Source organism: Apis florea, unplaced genomic scaffold (assembly GCF_048593485.1).
Source record: "Apis florea isolate Af1SG1 unplaced genomic scaffold, ASM4859348v1 contig_3802_pilon, whole genome shotgun sequence".
NCBI classification, from domain to species: Eukaryota; Metazoa; Arthropoda; class Insecta; order Hymenoptera; family Apidae; genus Apis; species Apis florea.
Genome location: NW_028256863.1, coordinates 952,636 through 979,383, shown reverse-complemented (window position 1 = coordinate 979,383; position 26,748 = coordinate 952,636). Strand labels below are relative to the sequence as shown.

The window sequence follows — 26,748 nt, the reverse complement described above, 5'->3', positions numbered from 1 at the left end:
TGGTTGGTCGGCGTGGGGGCAGAGGGGGTTCGAGGGTAAATCGTTTTGGGGGAGGGGGGAGGGGGGAGGGGGCGAGGGGTGGAACGATCCGGGGGAGGGGGGCGCGGACGAGGGTTGGGATCCGAGGGGGAGGGGGGAGCGGGGGTGGGGCGAGGGGTCGAACGTCCCGAGGGGGAGGGGGAGGGAGAGGGGGGAGGGGCGGGACGATGCGGGTGGCGCGGACGAGGGTTGGGATCCGAGGGGGAGGGGGGAGGGAGGGGGGACTGGCGATCCGAGGGGGAGGAGGGGGGAGGGGGTCGACAATCCGAGGGGGGAGGGGGGGAAGGAGGCGAACGAGTGGGATCGGAGGAGGAGGAGGAGGTGGGAGGCGTGGGAGAGGCAGTGGAGGGAGGAGGAGGAGGAAAAGGCGAGGGAGAGAAGGAGGAAGAAGAGGATAGATTTCGAGGACGAGAAGAAGAAGAAGAAGGTGACTTATAAATTGGAGGAGGACTTGAAGAAGAGGAAGAAGGGTGACTGTTTTTTTTTTTTGGGAGGGGAGGGGAGGGGGGACTAAAGTTGCCGATTGCCGATCGATCGATCGATCTAAACACTTGCTTCCCGCGCAGTTGAGATCGAAGAGCCGGAGGAGGAATTGTTGACGGACGAGGAGGAGAAGATAATCGAGTTGGTGAAAAAGGAACGGGAGAAGGAAATCGAGTTCATCAGGGTGAAGGAGTACGTGAAGCCGATCGTGTATCCTTACAAGAAAGTGGTGAAAGTGTACGAGAAGCCGATCGGTAAATCGAAGAATGGTTGTTCTACTTCTTTTTTTTTTTTTTTTTTTTTTCAACGAGAAATTTTCATCGAGAATAGATCTCTGCCGATTTCGCGATTGAAATTTTCCCGCGCGCGCGATCGTGATTGAATCGTTTAGTACGGGAAACGATTGGGGGGTGGGGGCATCGTTATCGTGTATCGCATCGCGGTTTCGAGCGCGTCCAGATAGGTTTCCACGCCCTCGTGAAATTTCTACGTTACAGAGGAAACCACGATCAAGTACCAATTATCAAACCCGCTGTTCGTGAAGCTCGGCTGGACCGTGCTCCCCGTTTCGAAAATCATGAGGAAAGTTATCGAGTATCAAGCGCATCCTGCCAAACCTCATCTCGATTGGTACGTGATTACGAATATTTGGCGAATTCGAATCGAATCGTTAATTTCCTTCACCTCCTCCTCCTCTTATACATTTTTAATTTTTAAAGAAAATTAATTAACGTTTGGTCCGTTTTAATGAATATTAAAAGCGGAAGCGAAGCGATGATTTATCACGGGCGACGTTACGCAATCCTTCCTGATTAAAACTAAATTAGAACAAACTTTATTATCTATTTTTTTTTTTTTTTATTTATTACAATTTCACTGTAACAAGCTTTAAGACTCGAGATGTATCCAAGATTAAATATAACGCGTGTATCGAGGATATGTACGGAGAGATATATGGGATTTCGATCGAACTCGTCATCCGTGGAATTCGATCACGCGAAACAGCTCGTTAAATTTTATGCATCGACGAATTTGATTTTGCTAGCTCGAGGATTACCGTGCTGTTGATGGCCGTATCGACGATTCCTCAACGCCTCGTCCCCATTACCGAATGATATTTCGCGAGGACGAGAGTAACGTAGCGTTAAAAAAAAAAAAAGAAAAGGAAGAAAGCGAACTTCAATTTCCTCTCGAAACGAATTATTTATTTCTTTTTCGATCGAAAAATCGATTCGAAAAATTTCTATCTCTTCTTCGAACTTTTTAGCAATTGCTTACTTACCGACGGATCAATTATCGGTTCGAAGAGGAGAGTCAACGAGACGGCATCATAATTAACGTTGTTAATTGATCGCCAGGTTCAAGAAGCACAGGCACGAAAGAAGATTGTATTACGATGTAGACAATGGGAAGCGCGTCTTTATGAACATCTCCGACGCAAGAGCGGCGGAAATATATTATCCGAATGGGAGCCTTGCCATTAAATTCAGCAGACCGCCAGAGCGAGACTGTAATTATCAAAGTATCGTTGCGTATAAATCGATAATCTCGTTGAAGGTTGAACGAGCGAGAAACGATAAAAATATTATCGATACATCTTCCGTGCATCGATTGGAAACAATTCGAAAGCTTTCCAATAATTTTCGAACCTTCAGCTCGATGATTGATCGTGTCAAAAAAAGGGTTGCCAAAAAAAAATCGATCTGTATATAAATAAAAAAATAATTATTTTTTCGGCAACCCTGATTAATCGAGAGGAACGAGAGAAAAAGGGCGTAAAAAAAAAAAAAAGAATGACGGAAAAATCGATTTCAAGACGATATGTATACTGTATTCAGCCCAGGAGGCAAAGATTTCATGGGCGTGAAGAGGAGGCCCCAGATTATCGCCGTGTTCGACACGATGGGGAACGGTGCCGTGTTCGACGAGGAGGGAAGGACGAGGTCCGTGCGTTGGAAAAGAATTTTTTAATCAATGTCGCCTCCCCACCTCTTCCATTCAACTTTTCCATTGTCTCTTGTTCAAGGGTGTCGTACAATCAGATCGGAGGCGTTTGGAAGGATAACCCGACCGGTATCCCCCTCACGTGGAGATGGGACATTTACGAAAAGACGCCGATACTCGAGAGCGTGTACGTGGTGAGTGGTCAAGCGAATTAATTAAAGAAACGACAACGCGTATAATATTTCTTCCTCTTTTCCTTCTTCTTCTTCTTCTTTTCAGGAGAAAGCAGCGGCCCATTTTGAGAAATATTTCTACCCACCGACGATGAAGGTGTTCAGAACGTGAGTATTATCGAGTGGAAACGAGTGGAGGATTTCGAAAGAATCTTGCGTTGATCGTTTGCGCAGTAACAAAGTGTCAACGCCATCTCTGGTTTCGCGAAACAAGGAGAAGAGGTTGGACGAGACGAAACCTTACGAGGAGGAGTTCGAAAAGGAGAAAGAGGAGAAGGAGCAGGAGCTCGATTCCGAGTACGTGGTGGCGGGGGGGAAGGGAATGTTTTTCAATTAAAACTAAAGTTAAAACTGTGGGTGAACGATAAGGATAGGTTGACGAACACGTCGGTCATAATTCCTTTCAAATTTCTTTCCATTCTCTTCTTTTTACATTCTCGCGGCAAAAAATATCCGGAATTATAGCGAGATAAGATAAGAGCGAGAGGCTAAATATATTTTTCGGTTCGGCCAGGCAAATTTACTCGAGCGACGCGTGCTACTTGAAACCGATTTTCGTACAGATGAACGAATACATCAGTTTGAAAATTTTGAATCGGCGCACCGTCACGCTCCGATTCCTTGCCAACACGAAAAACCTCAGGTAAAGGTTTTCTCCTTTTTTCCCTTTTTTTTTAATTTAATTTAACGGTCGAAACTGACTGATAAAGCGAGCTTATTCGAACAGAATAGAGCTCGGCACGATCTTGAATCTGACCAAGCAAGTGGGATTCTATTTTGTGGACATGAGGGTGAAATTTAGTTTACTTAAGTGAGTTGAATCGTTTTTACTACTGATCTGTTATCAGTAATATAATTTCTAATAATATTTCCTTTTTTCCCTCACAAACAGATGCAAGTTCGATGATCCGATGCACATAAGGCCGGACAGTAGCGTATACAACATATACATGGAATTGGAAAAAATTAAAAAAATGGCCAAGCAACGGGAGCTTTTGATGGACAAGTACAAACCGTTCTTGCGTGCTTGGAAAATGATGGGGACCAGATGTCGTCCCCGATAATTTCCATCCTTCAGATTATCGGATCATTCTTTTTTCCTTTTTTCCTTTTTTTTCTCTTTATGATAAAAATAAATAAAATATCCTCGACGGATCGGAAAACAAAGCGTAGGAATGATCAAAAGAGGACGAAGAAGAGGATCATTACATTACGCATAGGATTTATATAAATAAAAACGAGTATGTAATTGAAATAATCATGAAGTAAAAATCAAAATCGTTGCCTCGGTGTAAAAACGCTTTCCTCGCGCCTTGTCGCAACGCGTGGCAATACACGTTACGCGCAATTGCATACAAGTCGCGCGCGCATGCGCGTATCGCGATCGCATCGTCCAATTATATCCATTCGTGGATCGTACGTTGCGTACGTCGTGTCGCGTTTCGTGTTGTGTGTTCGTGCTTGTGTGTATGTTATGTGTGTGCGCGCGCTCAAGACGCATACTCGAAACAATATTCCCCCATCGAAGGGGAATATTTTAATATTTTTTAACATTATCCTCGAAAATCTTAAAACTAACAACTAAAAGGAGGGATAGAGGAGGGTCGTGGATAGACAGACGGATCGGAGAACAAAACAATTTCGAGTTCGAATAAATTAGGTTAGTCGGATCGATCGAGAGAAAGTGGGGAGGGGGAAGTGGACCGCGTTTAGTTAGAAAAACAAATAAATAATATAATAATAATAATAATAATAATAATAATAATAATAAAAAATAATAATAATCGTCACGGGTTCCGACAATAATCGACGAGAAGAGGAACCCGTGACTCGCTAGACGAGATGAGGTACGAAACGAAGTTTTGGAAGAGAATACAAGGAAATAGCTTTCTCGTATAATAAGTATACGAACGTGTGTGTGTATGTGTATGTGTGTGTGTATACATAAATAATCGTGAGTGTATCGAGGACGCGGAATTCGAAGGTCGTATCCGTCGTGGGTCGCGTAGGGCCGTTCTACCATTTTCGACTTATTTACAATGCCCTTCGAGACTGTTCCGAGGCGATCAACCTTATTCCCGTACAAGTATACGCCGACAATTTTATCATTATCGATCCTCAAACCGTTACTTTTCTTTTTTCTTCCTTCCTTGCTTCCTTCCTTCTTTTTCTTTCTTTAATTTCACAACGGAAACGAAACTCGCATCGGAGAATACGTTGACATTTTTTTCGAGATTTCTTTCTTTTTCAAATTTTTATACGGACGAAAATTAATTTCTCCCGATACCCTGATCGACGTATCGTACCTCCTTCGTTCGTTCCTCTTTTTCTCTTTTCGTTTCTTCCTAAGTGTAACGCTTATTTACACGTTTTTTCTCTTCTTTTTTTCTTTTACCCGTTTCGTTCCATCCGTTCCAACATTTTCCAAGATTCGAGTGGACGAGGAGGGGAGGAAGGAGGAGAGTGGAAAATTCAAGGAAGAAGGAAGAAGAAACGGAGAGAACGCTTCCGTGTCGGGTAACTCGGGTCTGTAATAATTTCCATCGTATATATATATATGTATATATATATATGTATATATTATATATATATATATATATATATATATATATATATATATAGCGTGGATGTCCTCGAGATCCTCTTGAAACGTCCATATGTATATATATATATATATAAATAATGTATCCCGTGGTGGCTGTGATCTCTCAGTTGGCCACCTTGACGAACTCAGGGTTGGAAACGGGGCAGTTCTCGGCCGCGTACGCCGGATGGACGAAGCCGGCCCCCGCAACCATGTTCTTCCGGTCGACGGCGCGCACCCTGACGAAGAGGAATGCCGCGACGAGAGAGGCGACCACCACGACGAGGAGGAGCATGACCAGGCCGCCGACGAAGCCGGGCAAGCTCATGCAGATCGTCTCCGGGTCTGTGGAGGCGCTCGCGTTCTGGATCACGACCGTGGTGTCGTTGCTCGAGTTGGTCGTCCCGAGGGCGAAGTTCACGTCGCCCGGGGCGACCACTTGGATCGTCCTCGACGTGTTCACGTCCGTCATCTCCTGGGCCGCTCTCTTGTACACGTGGCCGATCTTCACCAAGCTCACCATCTGTCGAAACGATCCAATCTATTTTTCATCATATATTCCATCTCTTTCGCGAAAAATGGAGAAAGAATGACTCACGGAATCGTCTCGGTCGTCGAGGTCGGATCTTCGCCTCCTGGCGCCCCTCAGCTCGGCCGGGAAACCCTCGACCGACCTCGGCCGACCCCCCAACGTTGCCAGGTTGCCCTCGAGCTCCTCGGAACCGGCGCTCCCCTTCCTCTTCACGGTCTGGTACGCGGCCGCCGGGTGGCCGGGGAGGGGCGGCGGTGGAAGGTGGATGTTGTCCTGCTGCTGCTGCTGCTGCTGCTGGCTCTGCGGCGGGCTGCTCGCCGTCGCGTCCCCAGGCGTCGAGCTAGGCGAGGAGGACGAGGTTTGCGCCTGCGGCGCCGGCACCACGTCCGCGTTCTGCTCGCTGCGTTTCACAAATTTTCAGAAATTTTTTCTCCCCTCCCCTCCTTCCTCCCCACCCTCTCAAAGGGTGACCAGATCCACCTACCTGTAGGCCCCGGCCGGGCCGCTGGGATGGCGAGGGTCGGCGAAGGCGGGCGGGACGCCGTATTCGGGGACGGGCGGGGCCCCGTATTCGGGCCCAAGGCCCTGGTGGACGGGGGCCCCGTACTCGTGGGCGAGGCCAGCCGCGGCCGCCCCGTACTCGAGGCCTGGGTGGCCGCACTTGGGCTCGGGGCAATTGTAGCGGCACACTTGTATCACGCACTGGAAGTGGACGTTCATGCTGTCCGGGAACTTGAAGGCTTGGAAGTAGGCGAAGCTGACCACCGAGGCGCTGGGCCCGAAGTTCTTTATCTTCTGGAACCTGGAATCGACGGATCACGATTGGATGAACTGGGATCTGGATCGATGATCACTGCTCCCCTCCGAATATCGGGCCTCACCTGGACATGATCTTCGGCCTGACCACGCAGCCGTACTGGTCGACCAGTTGGATGGGGGCCCTCTTGCCGTCGTGGGCCACGCAGTTCCTCACCAGCATGTCGAACTTGTTCTCGTCGTCCTTGATGGCGAGGACCATGGTCATGGTCTGGCCGATCTTCACTATCCCGGACACCTCGCTGGCCCAGGGCCCCTTCCCCACCTGGATCTGCATCCAGCACTGCAAATTGTCACCGAGGAAGTTGGCGGTGACCGCGTGCAGCATGTCGACCTGGAACGGCCTGAAGGTGACCGCCTTCTCGTAGAAGTCGTACCAGGTGCACCTGAGCTTCCTCGCCTGGTCCCAAACCTCCTGCACGTACGGGTCGTACTGGACGATGATCGTGTTCTCGACGTAGCTGCCCGAGGGAGTGGGCGCCCCGTAAGCGGCCACGTTGTGATTGGCCGAGGAGCTCATCCCGCACGAGTTGAGGAATATCTCGAAGGTGGCGCTCAGGTGGCCGGTGCCCGGCTTCAAGTGGACGCAGTGGGGATCCGAGTAGAAACCCTTGCTGAATATCATCCCGTAGAACGGCCTGTCGAACTCGATGTTCACCCGCATGTGCGTCTTCTCGCACTGCACCTGCAGATGCTTGATCTGGGGCGTGTCGGGGGAGGCGAGCGGCCAGTTCTCCTCGGCCCCGTGCGCCACCCCCGCCCCCCCGTAAACCGACCTGTGCTCCAACGGCAGGGCGCTGCTGTCCACGAGCGGAGCCTCGCACCTCGCCCTCTGCGAAAACAAGATCCAATTGTCGATTTCAGGCGTCGTGTGTGCGAGTCGCTCGAGCGGAAATGGACGAGGAGAGGGGGAAAGAGTCGTCGTTCGAGGTAACCCGTCTCGAATTAATATCTTAGTAACGCGTTTCAATTTTTTTAAATAATATACTTTTCAATTCGTAAAGTATTTTTTTTTTTTTTTTGGGCCGTATATATTGTGGGTTTTGATACAAACCCATACAAATTGAATCTGTTCCAATTTTTTTTAAATAATATAGTTTTCAATTCGTAAAGTATTTTTTTTTTTTGGGCCGTATAACGAAACATTGTGGACTGTAAAACGAAAAGCCGTATAACGAGTCGATCCGTTTCAATTTTTTTAAATAATACGGTTTTCAGTTCGCAAAGCATTTTTTTTTTTGGGCCGTATATATTGTGGGCCCTAAAGCGAAAAGCCATGTAACGAATCGATCCGTTCCAATTTTTTATAAAATAATATAATTTTCAATTCGAAAGCATTTTTTTGGGCCATATGATGAAACATTATGGGCCCTAAAATGAAAAGCCGTATAAAGAATCAATTATTTTGATACAAATCCATACAAATTGAATCTGTTCCAATTTTTTTATAAAACAATATAATTTTGAATTCGTAAAGCATTTTTTTGGGCCGTATAACAAAACGTTGTGGGCCCTAAAACGAAAAGTCGTATAACGAATCAATCTGTTCCAATTTTTTATAAATTAATATAATTTTTAGCTCATAAGGCATTTTTTTGGGGCCGTATAACGAAACGTTGTGGGCCCTAAAACGAAAAGTCGTATAACGAATCAATTATTTTGATACAATCCTATGCAAATTTAATCGAATCTGTTTCAATTTTTTACAAAATAATATAGTTTTGAGTTCGTAAAATATATTTTTTTTTTTTGGGTCGTAAATCGTAAATCGAAAAATCGTCATAATTAAAAAAATTATAGCGAGCTATAGGTGTGTTCTTATTTTTCACCTTTTCTTACTACATTTCTATTTTCATAGCTATTTTTCCTTCTCTCTATCAATTTCTTCTCAATTTCTTAACGAATAATAGAAATCATTTCAATTGCATTTCCCAATTGGAGGGACTTAAATTTCAAAGATGTTTTCCGGCATGGATGAAAAATACGTACAGGCATGCATATGTTTTAAAAAATAGGAATACTGTTATTTATTTCATGACCAAGCTCGTTTTTAAATAGACAATCATATATATTTTTTCCAATAGAGGGGTAACAAACGAGAAATCAAACTCATCTTCGAAAACTTTGAAAATAATATTCAATCACGAAATTGTCAAACACGGACTAAAATATAGTTCGATCTAATTTCGATCTAATTTGAGACAAAAAAATCTAACCTTCACGATATTCATTTAAAAGAAACAAACGTAAATAAATATTGTCTGCGCCTGAGAGTCATTGGAGCGCGAAGGGTTAATAACCGGCAGCGTTTCGAAATCGTGCGAGCCGTGCTATCTTTCTTTCTTTCTTTCCCCGTTTTTGTTCCACCGCGTGTACGAATGGTGTCTAGAAGCCGGTTCTTCCCGAATCGACGATGAATGACAACGAGCTCGGTTCGAACGAGAGTCGCATTACGAATTCCACGAACGTCGTTGCAACGTGGAATGTCGATTGAAGCCGGGTTACGGTGCTCGAGATTCCACTGGATCGTCATTTCGAGTCGGGATCGACAAGAGTTGGACCACGCTCGACGTAAATTAACCTTGTCCTTCTTACGTAATAAGGATAAATATGATATGAACCGTTTATTTTGAAAGTGGTGCAAGTCGGTTTTTCGTTGCATCATTTTCACAATTAGTCGATTGTAAAAATCGTTTAATTATGAATAATAACGAGAAACAAAATAGGAGTAGTATTTTTTATCTTGAACGTTAATTGTATTTATATATCGTTAAACTTAACATAAGATATTGGTTTTATTTATTTACGCTCCTTACGCGGTAATAATTGCTGCATATCCTTATATTTTTCGTATATAATATATCTGGTATAGTTATACAAAAGCATCAAGTAGATGATAAATTTAAACCTCTTAATTTCTGTAACGTTCGACTTGCACCACTTTCGTAATCGATCGCTACGCGATTTCTTTTATTGGCCAATTTTAAATTGAACAAATCATTTCTTTTAATAACAATATTGAATATCAACCAGTTATAAATAAAAAGTTTACACTTTTTTAATTAATCAGGAATTACATCTCATTTTTTTTTTTTTACCGAAATGAACTTACACCACTTTCAAAATAAACGTCCATCCATATTTTTTCCACGGTCGAATTGGAATTAATTCGCGCTCGTGGCGCCATCTGAAAGAGCTTTTGTTTTTAAGAAGAGTCGCGACGAGCGTCTTAGTAGATCTGTAGCTGTCGAAGCTAAACCGAAACGGTTTGCGCGCGCCACTGGGAGAGGACGCTGCGTCTCACGCAACGTGCGAAAACTCGTAGCGAAGATTCGAAGCCGGAAATTTTAATTTGGACGATCGGATGAATTAGAGGAATTGGTCGCTCGACTAATCTTATACCTGATTCATCCGATAAAATCTTGAATTTGGAGAAGAAAAAGGAGGGAAAGAACTTATTTGCACGCCTGATATAATCGAGTGGAGAGAGTTGTTACAAAATCGTGAGCAGTTGTGACGAGTCGTGGAACCTGTTACACGGGTCATAGTTCGGTTCAAGTTTGGAATTAAAAGGTTTGCGCGTGCATCGCTCGAAATCGATCGTGGCGCGACCAACGCCCACATCTGGATTCTACAAATTCCAGGTTGGCTCGATCGAATACGAATTATGCACTTTCCCGCGTAAGACCCGATTCCGAGTGAAATATAATCCCTCGCTCGAAATTTTTCTCACGTCTTTCCTCGCCGATCGTTGACACGCTTCTCGCGATCGATGCTCGCTAAACTCGTGCTTCGATCGTCGATCGAAGGAAGAAAGGAAGGACGGGGCGGGGGGAGGGGGGGGGAAAGGGGGGGAAAGAAAGGAACGTCGCGATCGTTCTAAAAATAAAAAATAAAATAACTGTAAAAGCGTGGTCAGGTTTCTCGAAACGACACGAGTTCCTGTTACGAAAAAGAGTTACGAAATTGAATCGTTTTCCTCGCCTGCCGCCGCTCTTCTGCTCTTTCACGCGGTCTACGACGTCACGCTCAAGTAAAATACGATTCATCGGTTATTCGAATGACGAGAATAGTGGGATTCTTTTTTTTTTTTTTTTAACGCGGAACTCACGGTTGGAAAGTCAAAAATTCGATGCGATATTTTCGAAAATATGTCTACATTTTGAAAAGAAAAAAAATACGAAACGATGCATAATTTTCGAAAATATGTCTACATTCTGAAACGGTTAAAAAGAAAAAAATACGAAACGACGCAATATTTTCGAAAATATATCTATATTCTGAAACGATTGGAAAAATGATTCGATGCAATATTTTCGAAAATATGTCTATATTCTGAAAAGGAAAAAAATACGAAACAATTCGATGCAATATTTTCAAAAATATGTCTACATTCTGAAACGATTGGAAAGTCGAAAAGAAAAAAAAATACGATGCAATATTTTCGAAAATATGTATTTTGAGATGGTTGAAAAGAAAAAAAAAATACGAAACGGTTCGATGCAATATTTTCGAAAATATGTCTACATTCTGAAAAGGAAAAAAATACGAAACGGTTCGATGCAATATTTTCAAAAATATGTCTACATTCTGAAACGATTGGAAAGTCGAAAAGAAGAAAAAATACGATGCAATATTTTCGAAAATATGTATTTTGAGACGGTTGAAAAGAAAAAAAAAAATACGAAACGGTTCGATGCAATATTTTCGAAAATATGTCTACATTCTGAAAAGGAAAAAAATACGAAACGGTTCGATGCAATATTTTCGAAAAATATTCCGAAACGGTTGATGGAAGAAAAAAAAGAAGGGCGATCGACGGGAAACGCCATAGTTCGCGGTCGAGCGACAGTCGGCACGACTCTTTACCCGTCCGCTTTCTTGTTCCACTTGCGCCCGATCTGCTCCAAAGACTCTTCCCGAGCGAAGCTTTCCGTGACCGAGCAACAACTCTCCAAATTTCTCGAAAATTGTCGAAAATTCTTCTCGAACGAATTTCAAAATAAATCCTGAAATAAATCCTATTCTTTGTTGAATAATCGCGATCACTTTCACGGGGAGCCGGCTCCCATCCGATCGAACGGAGGAAGCCAGAATCGGTTCAGTTTCACTTTTCCATTGTCATCCGTCGGAGAAGCCCATCCATCGACTTTCACCGAACACCGCACCGGGACAAAACTAAAAGTCGATTGGCCGACCATCCACGATTCCCCTTCGAATCGTTGCGCGACTCCTTCGTCTTCGATCGAGAGAACGATCTTGCTCAAAAAATCCCTGATTCTCGAAATTCTGCTCTTTCGAACGAAATGGGCGAATAAATTTTGGGGCCAAGATCGAGAGAGAGAGAGGAGAGAGTCGGCCGATTTTTGTCCTTACGATAGCCGAGTTTCCCTCGTTTCGAAAGCGACGAATCGTGCGGGTGGTGTCGAAAGGTGAGATAATGCGATTTTTGCGAAGAGAAATCGTCTTCGCCTCGCGTATGGTGGCGGAAATGTAGGCCGGGTCACTCGTAGAGTATCACCGGTGTCGCTCGCGAAATTCGTTCCTTTTTAGATGAAAAATTCCTCGACTGTTGCAATTGAAAATAATTTTGTTTAATTTCCAGTTCTTTTCAGTCAGTGAAAATCATGTCTATCGTCCGCCGTATTATGCTCCACCACTTGGAGAAAGAATGTTGGAATGTAGCACGGTGATTTCGCGATCTGAATGACCTTTTGGACAAAAGAACGATCGGCGAAAGCCAAGATGGTTCAAATCGGGCGATACAAGTTTCGCGGATGAAGAGGAAAACCGTTAAATTTCGACGACCAGGCACTTTTGGCGGCCGTGAAAGAGAAGCACGAAAGTTTGACAATTATTAAAAAATCGTAATAATTATGTATCAACCTGATATGTATATACATGTTAGATTAGACGAGCTCGTTTCGTAGGTAAACGAAGATTAAAGTGGATCGCGTGTGTTGGAGATAAAAAAAGATGGAGATAATGGATGTTGAAGAGAAAGCTGTAAGCGTTTATTAAAAGTGACATCGCGCGCGTTAAATATGCGAGAGCGGATCGAAGGAAGAAGGCGAGATAAAAATCGATCGATTCGAAACAGATAAGCAACAATGGAATCGCCGCATATTTTCTTTTCTTTTTTTTTTTTTTTTTTTTCCATTCTTCAGTTCGAAAATCGAGAATGGAAAGTCGAGGCGCGTCCAATTAAAATCGCGCGGCCCTAAACCCGTGAGAATCAGGTTGAGAACCCGAGTCATGTGCGCGCTCTTTTGTCGGCGGAGGAACACTGGCTGAGTGGGGGGAGATTTTAATTAAAGAAGAACACCACGTTGGCGCTACTGTGCTGTGCGAAACGACGGTACATTAAGCGCGTAAACGCCCCTTCCTTCCTTCCTTCCTCGTCGAGAGGTTTCTCGCACGTTCTCGTTTAAACGTTTTTGGATCTTTCAATTCGATCGTAAATCGAGCGTTGTTTTCGAGGAAAACAACCGTTATGCGTATTGCTCACCTCGTGAAAACAACGGTGACGAGGAAAATGTTAATCTCGAAAATCCGACGTTCTCGAATTACGGTGCAGATTAGCGTAACAAGCGTTAGTGGAAAGTTGGCGGTAACCCACAAGATTGCACGTTTCGAGCGTGCAAAGCCCGCAAAGGAAGCGATTATCTTCTTTCTTCCCTTTTTATCCTTTAACCAGCCACCAGTCTTTATCCCGTATCGAATGACGAGTTTTCACTGATCCAGATGATTCCAAACACACTTTCCAAAACGCGACTCCTTCCTAAATAAACGTGTTAAACGTATTTACGATCCTTTTTTTATTTACAAACGCGCCATTTTGTGCGCGACGAGGAACGCGCGATTAAACGCAATTAAGAAGCGCGAGACGAGCCTCGTTTTTGGCGAACCGCCAACCGAAAATTTTGCGGAAACCGCCCACCACGATGAATTATCATCAATTATCGTAGGAGATTAGGTTTTTTTCGCGTGGGTCGTCGTTCCTCTCCAGGGAAAATCCCACGTCTGACGCGCCTCTCCCTGATGACTGACTTTTGCGATTTTTCAAAGAGAAAATAAAATAAAAGGAGGAACGGTGGCGACATCCGTGGTATAATGAAAATGCACGCTTCGTGCAGCATCTTTCGCGCTCGACGCGCCCTCTGTTTACCTTAATTCCCACCCATATTTCAGTCCTAATGTAATTTCGGCCGCGACGAGTCGGACTTTTTTAACCGTGTTTCGTCGCATCGTGATATTTCACAGGAGCGAGTAATAATAATGGTTTTGAAACTTATGAGACGAAAAGGGAAACGTAATTTTAATTTTCGGGCGTAGTTTTTTCTCGAGTAAAAGTTTTCTTGTTAAAGAATGTTCGATACGAAATTTGTGTCGCAACATTTTTCGTCAACCATTCGACAGAAAAAGATCGATTATCGAGTAACGAACAGTGATTCGAACGACAAGGTCTAACTGGACAAAATTATTTTTTTTTGAGCTTACACGTAGATTTTGTTAAAAGACGATACTAATTTTTATTGTAATTTATTATCTCTTAAAAAATGTGCCAACAACATAAAAATACAAATATCGAAAGATGATCGAAAGGATTTCGTCCATTTTTTAATACGTTGTTCCAACTACACTGTGCCGTTTAAACTACACTCTCCTATCCACTCTTTTAAGATCATCTTTCAAATATAATAAACAATAAACTCAAAATCTCCATCATTCGCCAAAAGAGGAAGAAGAAGAAGAAGAGAATCACCTAAATTTCCTTTCTCGATAATCGCCCCCGTTCAAATTTTTTTCCACGTGAAAAAGCGAGGAAAAAGAAAAAGAAGAAGACACCGCGAGTCGTAACGACTCGTGTGCGATCGTTTCGCGTTAAAAGGCCTGGCCTGGAAGAGAGAGACGAGACGAGACGAGACGAGACGAGACGTTTCTCAGGAAAGAAAGCCGGCGATGGAAAAGAAGTGGATCCTCTGGTTGGAACTCGACTAGAGTCTGACCCGCTATATATCGTCTCGTTCCCCTCGACGGGGAGAAGAAGAGGGAGAGACGACGGTCGCGGAACAGGGGCGAGGTGGAACGGGGGAGGAAGAGAGGAGGACGGAGGATCGTCTAGAGAGCGTATAGTCGAAAGAGGGCATCGCGTCCGGCGCGATGACCCACTATCTTCGCTTCGCCTGCTCAACCGTATAGTTTTAAAACATCGCAGTGCTACAACGCGCTGCTGCCTGCTACCTGCCACCTGTTCGCGACAGCCGTGCAACAAACCGTGCAAGCCTGTGTCCGCCCGCCCGCCATTCATTCATTCGCCTCTCCCCCGATTCTCCCCAGATCCGAGAATGGGGAATTGGAATCGAAAGAACAAACCGGTTAAATGATCTCGAAAATAAAGGACATATATATCGAAATCCGTTTCTCGGTTATATTAATACAAATTACGTAATAAATTATTGTTTACGGAAGTAACTTCGATTTATTAAATTTTCTCATCGATTTTTTTATTCGATCGAATTTATTTATACTTTCCGAGGAATAATTCGAGAAGGATTCGAAGATTTCTGAATAATTCACTGATAATTCATTCCGAAAGGATAGCCGGGATCGTCATGCTCGAAACAACGAATAAACGAATAACGTGTAATAGGATTATGCGTGTATACCTCGTCGAACGAATGAAATGAAATTAATGACGATAAATCCCGTTAATTGCTCGATCGGTACGATGTACCTTCGCGTCCCTTTCTCGTTGAAAAAAAAAAAAAAAAAGCCGGGATTTTAACATTTCGAGATCGAAAAACAGCTTCCCCCTCCCCGCCAATTCCCGTACGAAATATAAATTTAAACCCTCGACGCAACAACAACGCTCGAATTAATTGCATTTACTTTGACTCCCGGCACACGTGGAAAAATTACACCGATCCACGCGCGAAAACGTTATTCGTATTATTACTCGTTTTATTTTCCACCGCTATTCGCGGTTTTTTCGGCGCGGTTATAAAAAAAAAAGATACGAGCGAGCGGAAACACAGACGTTTCTCGATTAAACCGAGAGATATGACACGAGTTGACTGACGAGAGAATAGATTGACCGATCGATCGATCAGCTTAAGTAAATTTTTTCTTAAAAAAGAAAGAAAAAGAAAAAAGGTATACGAAAAGACGTATATCGTCGAAAACAGACTAGTCGAGGTTATATACCGAAAAAAGCGCGCTGCTCTCGTTCCTTCTATACTTCGTTCAGGGTGGCGACTTCGTTTCACTCGGGCTTTTACTTCGAAACGATCAGCGCCACAACTCGCGACGTATATATATATATATATATATATATATATATGTGGCACAAGTGGAGCCCGCGGTGATTCTCCTTTAACGTCATGGCGTTGTTTCTCGGCCGGCACGTGCGTATACGTAGCGCGAATAGCGGTCCAACGCGATACGCCGCGTTTAGGCATCGACGAGAAAACGCGATCGTTGTTCGCCCGGGGGGAAAAAAAGTGTACGAAACAACAGCTTCGATTTCAAACTCGTTATTTATTCTGCTCGAAAAATAGAGATACGTTTCGAGAGTTTCGCGTCCATCACTTTTGTCGAGCGAAATCCACGTTTCGTTTAGTCATTGACGCGTCATAACCTCAAAAACGCGCGTGTGTAAACATTGCGTATGTGGACGTATGTATCTATATACATATATATCCACGAACAACGCGTGATCGTGGGCTCGAGAAGGACGTTTCGAATCGTTCAGGCGATTCCGCAAGTCGCGAGCGCGACAATGGCATTGGAAAGAAGACGGACAGGTGCATAAATAGATTCACCTGTTTCGCTCGGCTCAGGAATAACGGTCGCCGTCGCACGACTGTTGTGAGAGGGGAGCGGTTGTGAACCGCCGGACGATAGTAAATCGAGGCCTGGGAGAAATGATAATGCCCGATCGAATTATTCGCTCGAATCGAGGGTGGGGGGAGGAGAGGAGGGATAATCGCGCGAATCCGAGGCCGATAATTTCACGACCGCCTTCAATAATAACAATAATAAAAGTAAAGTTCCCGTCGAGAGAGCGCGTGATTTAATTAGATTGTGGTGCTCGGCCGGAGAAAGCGAAAGTGGACGATTCGAAGGGAAGGGAGGGGACTTTCTCTCTCTCTCTCTCTCTCTCTCTCTCTCTCTCTCTCTCTCTCTCTCTCTCTCTCTCGAAAAGAATCGTTTCAAAAATCGGACGAAGGGGGATCAGTTGCTCTCGTAACGTAAGTTTTTTTTTTTTTTTTTTTTTTCGAAAAAAAAAGAAAGCGCGGAATTCAGTTTGTTCACGTCGAACAAACGTGAAGGAAAAATTGACTTTTCGAACGACTCGTTCGTATCGTTCGCTGAAGATATATATGTATATGTATGTATATGTATATATATGTACATATATACAAAGAATGGAGAATCGTCTCGAATAAAGTGATCGAGCCCAATGCCGATTGAACCGGGTTTATAGCACGCCGGCATCTTAAAGAAAAGTGTTACGCGTGTCTGCTACTCGTATGGTACACTTAACAGAGAGGCGAATTAATTACGAGCCGTAATAATCGTAAATGGTTGTTGTGCATTACTTACGGCCAAAAGCAGGGGCAGCAGCAACGAGATCAAAGTTGACTTCCGCCACGTTCTCTCCATCGTTGCGAGCGTCTCTCCTCTCTGCAATAAAAAAGCAAAAGAAATCCTGGTATGAATACGGGCCACAGGGTTTTCTCTCCTCTCAAACCAACGCCCAACCGATTCCGTTTCCGATCTTTCGATCGGCGACACGACTTTTCGTCTTATCTAGGTCACGCGACGTAAACACTCGTTTCTTTCTTTCTTTCTTTCTTTCTTTCTTTTCTTTACCGATTCCTTGCTTCTTTTCACACTCTGCCCCTCGTTCGCGTCTCTATCGATCGTTTCTTTCTCTCCTTCCCTTTCTCTTTCTCTCAACGACATCCAAACGGATCCAACTGCCCGTTCACGGGTGAATCGCGACCACGATCGGAACGTGTGCGTGTACACACGTAACACACGGAACAAAAGGAGATTCGTGGGGCATTTTATAGTCAGTCGAATGCACAAGTGGCACGTTTACCGGTCCGCGCTTTTGCGAGGACTCGACGTTACGCAATGAACATCCAAAACTCCTTTAACTCTTTCGATTATCTTCTTGATTAGAAAAAAAAAAAAAGAAGAAAAAAAAGCAGCTCGTTCGAAGCGACGATTCGAAAAGAAAGAAGGAAAGAGAGAGAGAGAGAGAGAGACCTTCGCCCTTCCTCCTCCCCTTTATCTCTTCTTCTTCTCGCTTTCTCGTGTAATCGGCGATGAGAAAATGAAGTTTAAAGGGGAGAGGAGGGGACGAAAGAGGGAAGACAGTTCGAAAATTAGGTTCGAAGATATTGTGTAATGATAATAAATAATATATTTTCGGTTAATAATCGGCGAAAACTTTGGTTTTCGGGAAGACGTTTCTCTCGACTTTCTTCTCTCCCTTCGAGAAACGAAAGGGAGAACGGGTGAGTTTTCCCCTCCCCCTATAGGGGGAGGGAAGGAAAGGAGAAGCACCTCTCTTAATCCTTCCTGCTTCCTTGTTCCTCCCAGGCTCCTTCCGGAATCCTTTCCAAAAAGAAGAGAACGCACCTTCCTTTTCTTCCTTTCCTTTTTCCTCTTCCCCCTTATTCTCACCCACGCGAGAAGAAAAACTCAAACACGAGCGACCCCTCGACGACGTGAACTCGACGCGGCTCGGCCAGTTGTTGTCATCGGGCCCTCCGCCGATGATCTCTTTTCCTTTCTTTCTTTCTTTCACTCGACGAGGCGTACGTGCGCGCGCGCGACACGCGATTCGGACGGGCCCAAGAGTTGGTTCGAGGTTGGCCGACGGGGACCGACTGAAGGCGCGAGCCACGCTCGCCTCGGCCACGAGCCACGTCCCACTGACCTACTCACGATCTCGATCGTGATGCTCGTCCTCTGACGCTCACCCCCTCCCACTTCCGCCTTCTACGTAACCAGGGGCCCCGAACAGGGGCCCACCGTGCTCGCTCGCTTCCCCCACCACCAACTACTCCCTGCCACCGTTTCCATTCCCTCTTTTTCCTTATCTTCTTTCTTTCGCTCACCTGCCCCCTTTCGTTCTAGCCCCTCTCCCCCTCCCCCCCCTCTTTCTCTCTACCTTTTTTTTTTTTCAACTTCGAGCTTTCTTTGTCTTTGCGAGCGAAAAATAAGGGATCTTTTTGGGAAGGGTTTGGGAATTTGAAGGAATTTAGAAGGAAGAGGATTGTGAAGAGTGGTTTCGTGAAATACGATACGAATGTGTGTGTGTAACGTAACGAAGCGTGGAACGGGACGACAGGCCGTTGGTGACGTCAATTCGAGAGAGAGAGAGAGAGAGAGAGAGACGGAAAAATATTTCGGTTGCCCGTCCGTCGCATAGGCGAAATGATCGTGAAGGCGTCTCAATTGGTGGAAACAAGAGGTGGATTCGATTTCGATGGACAAGAAGAGAAGAAAGACGATTATATGGATTAGAGCACGTGGATTAAAATAATAACGCTCGTGTCAAAGTTTTCATTATCCGTTTCGTTGTGGGAAGAAGAAGTGGACAATTGTCGCAAAGTCCCGAGTGGACACAAAAGTGGCCTCACTTTTACGAGAAAGAGATCGCAAAGTCGATCTTTAAAGCGATCTTTTTTCTTAAGTTCAACAATTTTCTGAGACCAGACCGCTCCTCATTTTTGCTCTTCTACTCCCTTTTTTTAGGGAGGGGAGGGGGAGGATGTACGCATAGAATGAAGAAATTGCGTCGATTTCGACTAACGTTCCGCTAACAGACCCTCCGATTCAATTTTTCGGATAACGACGTTACTCGCTCGTGATTGGCTTTTTCGATCCACTTTTACGCCCCATTTGAATGCAAATCGGGAGGGAATCGATTTCCTTCTTCGATATCCGATTTTTTTCCTTCTTTTTTTTTTTTTTTTTTTTTTTCGATAATAACAACGTTTATTGAATGTAGCTAAACCGGTTTCCCCTCCTCTCCTCCCCCACTCTCTCGCGTTTACTTCCTATTAGCCTAGTAATTAGGCGAGTATACGATCTTCTATTCACCTAAAAAAAAAATTTTCGCAATTTCACCTTCGCCTCTCCCTTCCCCTCTCTCTCTCTCTCTCTCTCTCTCTCTCTCTCTCTCTTCGCTCGATCTCTCTCGTTACAAAACGACCCCGATTACGAATCACTTTCACCGCCCGTTTTATCCACCTTTTCAACAGTTATCGAGCCGTCTGTTGTAACCGACTTCCGGATGGTGCCTGATTAGCGGCCACCACCACGGCATGCGGGCGAGGGGAATCTGGGTCGGGCGGCAGCTCTAGCCTTGAATCTTATCGATCGCGCGAACGATTCGCCGAACGAAGCGAGGGAAAAGGGAAAGTGTGCGCCCAATCGTTTCTCTTATTCCTCCCCTGCTCTTCCTCTTCGAGACTACCTCCTTTCGAAGTTACGCTTATCCCTTTGCACTCGTGTTTATATTTATATCCTTTCGATGCGGGCGACTTCTCGCGGCAAAAATGGTGGTCGAGAAAGGGTCGTCGTCAAAGGCCTCGTAGCCTGATCCGAGTTGCTTTGACACGATGTTGGAAAAAAAGGAGGAAGATTGATGATGAAAACGAAATATCGATTTTCTACGTTTCCTGGGAAAGATACTCGATCGTAACTCTGATCGTACAATACGCGGCATCTTATGCGGACCGATTATAGTCGCCTGTAATTTCAGTGGAATTTTGTGCAGAGAGATTATAGTCGTCCATAGTATTTCAATGGCATCTTATGCGGACCGATTATAGTCGCCTGTAATTTCAGTGGAATTTTATGAAGGGCGATTATAGTTGCTCGTAAAATAAGATATCTCAGTGATATCTTACGTAAAGCGACTATAATCGTTAGTGGCATCTTATGCAGAGCAGAGACTATAATATTTCAATAACATCTTAAGCAGAGCGAATATAGTCGCTTGTAGTAGCTCAGTGGCAAATTATACAGAATGACTATATAGTCGCTCGTAGTACGTCAGTGACATCTTATGCAGAGCGACTATAGTCGCTCATAGTATTTCAATGGCATTTTATGCAGACCGATTATAGTCGCTTCAGTGGGATTTTATGCAGAGCAACTATAGTCGCTCGTAATCTCAGTGATATCTTATGTAAAGCGACTATAATCGCCAGTAATACATCAGTGACATCTTATGCAGAGTGACTATAATCGCCTATAATATCTCACTGGCATCTCATCTTATGCAGAGTGACTATAGTCATCCATAATCTCAGTGGAATCTTATATAGAGCGACTATAATCGCTTATAGAATCTCACTGACATCTAATCTTATGCAGAGTGACTATAGTCATCCGTAATCTCAATGAAATCTTACGCAAAGCGACTATAGTCACCCATAATCTCAGTGGGAACTTATATAGAGCGACTATAATCGCCTGTAGAATCTCACTGACATCTAATCTTATGCAGAGTGACTATAGTCATCCGTAATCTCAATGGAATCTTACGCAAAGCGACTATAGTCACCCATAATCTCAGTGCGAACTTATATAGAGCGACTATAATCGCCTGTAGAATCTCACTGACATCTAATCTTATGCAAAGTGACTATAATCGCCTATAATATCTCACTGGCATCTCATCTTATGCAGAGTGACTATAGTCATCCATAACCTCAGTGGAATCTTACGCAAAGCGACTATAGTCACCCATAATCTCAATGGGAACTTATATAGAACGACTATAATCGCCTGTAGAATCTCAGTGACATCTGATCTTATGTAGCGTGACTATAATCGCCTGTAGAATCTCACTGACATCTAATCTTATGCAGAGTGATTATAGTCACCCATAATCTCAGTGGGAACTTATATAGAGCGACTATAATCGCCTGTAGAATCTCACTGACATCTGATCTTATGCAGAGCGACTATAATCGACTATAGAATCTCACTGACATCTGATCTTATGCAGAGTGACTATAATCGCCTGTAGAATCTCACTGACATCTAATCTTATGCAGAGTGACTATAATCGCCTATAATATCTCACTGGCATCTCATCTTATGCAGAGTGACTATAGTCATCCGTAATTTCAATGGAATCTTATGCAAAGCGACTATAATCGTCCATAGTATTTCAATGGCATTTTATGCAGACCGACTATAATCGCCTATAGTACCTGAATGGCATCTTAAGCAGAGCGACTATAATTGCCCATAGTATCTCACTGGCATCTCATCTTATGCAGAGTGATTATAGTCATCCGTAATTTCAATGGAATCTTATGCAAAGCGACTATAATGGTAGCGAAAGGGTTAAGAAGATAACAAATAGTCCCTAGAATATAATTATATGCAATTGTATGTAATAGGATGGCGACTATACATCGACGTACGAGTGCAAAGGGAACAAATCGAATTTCTTGGCAAAGTTTGGAAAAATCGATGGGGATCCGATGTTGGGAAAAAGTTTGTCCGAGAACGAGTTGTCGAGAAGGAGATGGGCCAGATGCGAGGTGGGAGTAGAAAGGCGGGCTGTTATTAGGAGAAAGCGGCCCCGAAAATTAATCTTTCGGCCCACGAATCACGAATTCTGGTGAATCCGATCCTGGAAGGCAGTTATCCTAGAAATTTCGAATCTTCTTTTTTTTTTTTTTTTTTTATCCGGTTTGGAGACGTTCTTTGTGTACGTTTCGAAATTTACATACCGAAATCTTAACCCATTTCATCTCTAATTTTCTATATATATATATACTTTTCTCGATAGAAGAGAGCACAGTCGGCGCGCCACCGGTTGTGTTATTTTAATGAGCGCCATGTAAGTTGATGAAAGCTACTGTTAAATACAAGTATGATTTAGAACGAGATAACGACCTCCTTTCCAACCAGCAACATTTTAATTGAGAGATTTAGGTATATTTGACAATCGAGGATGACAACCTTTACATTCGATCCTTGGTCGAAGTGGGAAAAATTGGATTTAAAAATTGATTGATTCGTGAAAAGAAAAAACATACGTAAGCTCTTCCACGGGTTGGATGGAAATCGAGTCGAAATTTAGAAAAATCCAATTATCCGCCACGAGGATGATAATTTCCGCGGGAAAGAAAGACTGTAATAATCGTTGATAAGAATTTCCTCCGAGGAACGTGCGAATTATTTTGTTTGTTAAAAAAAAAAAAAAAAGAAAAACAGCTCCTCACAATGAGAATCGAATCTCTCTTCCGCGAGAGAGAAGAATAGTTTTCTTCTTCCTCTTCTTCTTCTCCTTCTTCTTTTTTTTTTTTTTTTTTTGCATCCAACAACCGTGGCGACGTTCCATTCGCGCGCGCGAATGTGTCCCGAGAATGTGTCTCCCGTTCGCGTCTCACGTTCTAAATCACGAATGCGTAGAGAAAACGCCATCTAAACGGGGCCGTGCCCGATCTCGGATAATTTCGAGATCGTTCTCGGATTGACAGGGGTGTGCATTAAAACGAATGGGCGAGGGGGGCGCGGAAGGAGCGATCGTTAGCCTAGGAGAAACCTTGTTGCACAATTATTTCGAGGCACGTATATAATTGCATAGGTTCCGTCATGCGCTTCCTCTACCCTCGTTTTCGTCGGTTGAACGAGAGCCTTGAAAGAGAGAGAGAGAGAGAGAGAGATATCTTCATGAATTTATCATCATTGGTCGTTAAATCCTTGTACCGTTTTTTCTTTCCATCAACGGCCGTTGCTAACCTGACCCACATTCAAAAATACCGAGGAATAATTCCGTTTCTTCGGTCAACATCCGATAAGTTGGGAAACTTCCTCTAAATTCGTCCCGCGATCCGGGAAACTGATGTATGAAGTACGAAGATTCTCGCTACATAATGATCCTCTGAATAGAAACAATATATATATATATATATTCTTCTACACATACGTTTACCATTCACATCGAATCCAATTCCAATTTAGAAGCGTTTCGAAAATTCCCTCTCGTCCGATTCAATGATTTTTTTCCAAATCCAGGGACGATCTCAAGACGCGCCTGTCTTTCTACAGTCTTCTCTTTTCCCCTCTCTCCCCGAAACCTCATCGTCCATTTTCGATCGTGAACGTTGCGCGTACAGAGGGCGATTAGGTTTCGTCTAAAAAAGTCGATCGACGCGCCACCATCCGTGCGAAGCGGAATACGAAGGGAAGAAGATGGAGAAGGAACGAGAAGTCCCGGTTACCTCGTCACGGAAATCAGATATCGGATGGCGACGCGGCTTCCTCCTCCTCGTTTCCCCTTTCCCTCCCCTCCCTTATCATTATTATTATTATCATAATACCGGTGCGCCTTGTGGTGCAACCCTTTTGTCGAGGCGTGACAGGTGCGAGGTGACGTAACGAGATACCGTTATAAGAGTGATGCACACGCGCGCATCGAGCGAAACCCCGTGTAAAGAATGCGAGGCGAGCGAGGCGGAACGAGGAACGGCCGCCGCGAAATTCTGTCCCCCCGAGTGTTTGTGAAAGTGACATGGAGGAAAGGTAAGAAAGAAAGAAAGAAAAAAAAATGAGAAGAAGAAGAAGAAGAAGAAGAAGAAAATGATGGGCATGCTAATGGTTACGCCGTTCCACTTATCGGAATGGAAAGTTAAGATTAAACGAGCAAACGCTCTTTGTGTGGGGGATTTTTCGAAGGAAAAGCGGAGAGTGGAGGACGGATTTCGATCCGTTTCTCGAAACGTTGTGTGATCGTTCCATTCCCCGGTCCAACAATCAACTTGGCCGCGTTGTTTTCAAATGTGATGAGAAGAGTACGTGCATTTGTGATTCGTTGATTTGAAGAAGTTTGAGTATGTTTTGAGATATGACGAGAGGTACGTGCATTTGTAATTCGATAATTTAGGAAAGTTTGCGAAACATAATATTTAGGAGAGTTTAAAAGATAAGTAAAAATGTTGAATAAATATAAGAATTAATAGAATGGTGTAATTCCAAAAAATTATGCTATAATTTTACGTTTTTTAATCAATATAAATTATACTCATAAATAAGTTACGAATTGAATATGAATCTCTCAAAATAATTCCAATTTATCTTCATCTCTGGACAAAAATTTTCAAATTTTGTTGAAGAACAATATTGCTCGATTTATTAGTCAAAACTTCTCTCACTCTTTCTCTTTCCAAAATTACGTATGAAAAGAAGAAATGATTTTAAAAAATTGGGGGGGAGGGGAAATGCGTGCACAATTTTCGAAATGGCTAGCGAGTGTGGAAAAAAGAGAGCACGAGGTAATTTTATACGATCTGGTTAACAGGTGGAAAGAATCGGGAGGAGGAGGAGAGGAAGATTCCAATCGAGAAAGATTGGAAAACGAGATGCGTTTCGGATATTTTTATCTCGGTTGGCTCATTTTTTCCTTTCCCGTAGGCAGGAAGGAACGAGGCAGAAAGCGGGAAATTAAGGGAAACGGCGTCGCAACGCAGCGGAAAATTGATCTCACGTGTGGACACGAGTTGCAACTTTCACGAATATTCGTCTCGCTTGTTGAAAGCTGTTCGAATCCTAGCTCGACGAAAATGCCTTTCGATGCTGTTTCTCCCGATGGAAATTGCACGAGTTTAACTTTAACCGTACGAGAACTCTGTAACCCTCTGAATCTGGATGACAATTTATTTTTCGTCGTTCGATCGAAACCTTCGATCAATCGCGTGAAAATTATTCCACCCGTGAATGCATTTTAATTTTTACGTTTAGAAAATCGTAAGCGTAAGTGAAAAGATTTTTCATCGAAGAAGAGGAATTTTTGAATTTTTCTACGCTACGATTTTTTCAGCACGAGCGTTTTCACCTCGAGGAGAAAGAGATTTTCATCCTCGTCGAAAAGTCGACCATTGGACTCGATCACGGCCTCTAAATCATCCGGCGTTTATCACGAAATGCTCATTTCACATGCAGCAATGTTGGATCGACGTACGAACGTTGAACGACACTCGTGAGACTCGTGACGGCGAGATCCCTTCTTCCTTTTCCCGCTCGGCTGCTCATCTCTCTCTCTCTCTTCTCTCTCTCTCCTTTACTCCCTCCTCGTCGTGCAAGCGTGCCAACATCTTTCTCTGCCTACACGCGGCCTTATTCTCGGCATAGACCCGGAGAAGGAAGGACGCCACGAAGAGAGACGTGAGAACGCTGACACACTGACTCGCTACCCCACATACCCTTTTGCCTTTTCAACGTGTTCGTGTTCACGAGATCGAGGGAGTGGGGATCGATCCGCGGAGGAAGAAAACGTACGCTTCCGCTCACCCGCCGGAATCTCTCCTTCCCGAAAAAATTCCTCCCGAAATCGACGAAATTTCTTCTTCACGAGAAAGAAAGAAAGTCGAGGAGAAGAAAATCGATCGAAAAAATCGAATCGAGTGGAGAAAAATTGTATGCGGAAAAATTCGAAACAAAAATTTTCGTTTCGTGTACGACAAATATGCGAAATGGGATCGACTTGATCGATACATCTGTATCTTTTTTCTCTCTTTCTCTGTCTCTTTGTTCACGGACGAATGATGCTACGAGAAATGCACGAGTCACCAAATAGACGTAGAAAAACACAAATGGTTCACACATGTGCGAGACAAATTTTCGAAAATTGTCACCGTGCAACGTACGTGTTACAAAAAACGTACCGATTACAGGTTATACACCACCATGTGTATATATATATATATGTATATATATGTATATATGTATATACGCAAATGTATTAGTCACTCCACGAACCTTTTTTGTTTACTTTTTTTCTCTTCCTTTTCCCTGCTGCCAGTCGTTATAATCCTATTGGCACACACACTTAGCACTTGCTCGTTATTCCCTCTCCTCCTCCTCCACCTCCTCCTCCTCTCTGCTTCCTTCTTCTTCCTTCGACGCGCAGCTCGGTTTCGCCCTCGAAAATCCTTGATCCCTCGAGTTCCTCGGTTCTCCTGGCGGAGAGGGGGGAGGACTTGGACAACCGTCGACTTGAGAAACGGTGAAAACGGGCGGAAAAAAAACAAACACAGGCGACGAGTATGCCGGGCGAGTTCGTTGTG

At 43.9% G+C, this 26,748-nt stretch overlaps 2 protein-coding genes across 4 annotated transcripts in view; one reads left to right on the top strand and one right to left on the bottom strand.

Moving 5' to 3' along the window:
• LOC105735192 (uncharacterized) overlaps window positions 1–3,982 on the top strand; it is a 7,048-nt gene extending 3,066 nt beyond the window's left edge. Inside the window, exons 6-16 of the mRNA XM_086916553.1 lie at window positions 383–509; window positions 606–776; window positions 1,020–1,152; window positions 1,881–2,032; window positions 2,339–2,465; window positions 2,549–2,660; window positions 2,746–2,807; window positions 2,874–2,996; window positions 3,214–3,342; window positions 3,427–3,510; window positions 3,592–3,982. Of these exons, the coding sequence (XP_086772679.1) occupies window positions 383–509; window positions 606–776; window positions 1,020–1,152; window positions 1,881–2,032; window positions 2,339–2,465; window positions 2,549–2,660; window positions 2,746–2,807; window positions 2,874–2,996; window positions 3,214–3,342; window positions 3,427–3,510; window positions 3,592–3,763 (1,392 nt within the window). The 3' untranslated portion in view covers window positions 3,764–3,982. The remainder of the gene's footprint in view (window positions 1–382; window positions 510–605; window positions 777–1,019; window positions 1,153–1,880; window positions 2,033–2,338; window positions 2,466–2,548; window positions 2,661–2,745; window positions 2,808–2,873; window positions 2,997–3,213; window positions 3,343–3,426; window positions 3,511–3,591) is intronic.
• On the bottom strand, window positions 3,922–26,748 carry dyl (transmembrane protein dusky-like). Of its 3 annotated transcripts, none has more exons than XM_086916478.1 (6): window positions 18,212–18,571; window positions 17,240–17,320; window positions 6,697–7,463; window positions 6,300–6,617; window positions 5,882–6,215; window positions 3,922–5,806 (listed from the first exon to the last, which is right to left on the bottom strand). In XM_086916478.1, the coding sequence occupies exons 2-6, from the start codon at window positions 17,297–17,299 to the stop codon at window positions 5,408–5,410; spliced, it is 1,878 nt and encodes a 625-aa protein (XP_086772604.1). In that variant the 5' UTR covers window positions 17,300–17,320; window positions 18,212–18,571; the 3' UTR covers window positions 3,922–5,407. The 3 variants fall into 3 exon arrangements, with proteins under 3 accessions (XP_086772604.1, XP_086772603.1, XP_086772605.1); XM_086916477.1 differs by lacking the exon at window positions 18,212–18,571 and adding an exon at window positions 26,441–26,748 and having other exon boundaries at window positions 5,287–5,806; XM_086916479.1 differs by lacking the exons at window positions 17,240–17,320; window positions 18,212–18,571 and adding exons at window positions 13,251–13,412; window positions 13,547–13,707 and having other exon boundaries at window positions 5,287–5,806.

Bases quoted from the DNA above. Each gene is read 5' to 3' on its own strand.
- dyl (XM_086916477.1), bottom strand. From the start codon at position 17,299: ATGGAGAGAACGTGGCGGAAGTCAACTTTGATCTCGTTGCTGCTGCCC. The intron at 7,464-17,239 runs GTAAGTAATGCA...TTGTTTTCGCAG, and splicing joins TGCTGCCCCTGCTTTTGGCC to AGGGCGAGGTGCGAGGCTCC. The intron at 6,618-6,696 runs GTGAGGCCCGAT...CGTCGATTCCAG, and splicing joins AGGCCGAAGATCATGTCCAG to GTTCCAGAAGATAAAGAACT.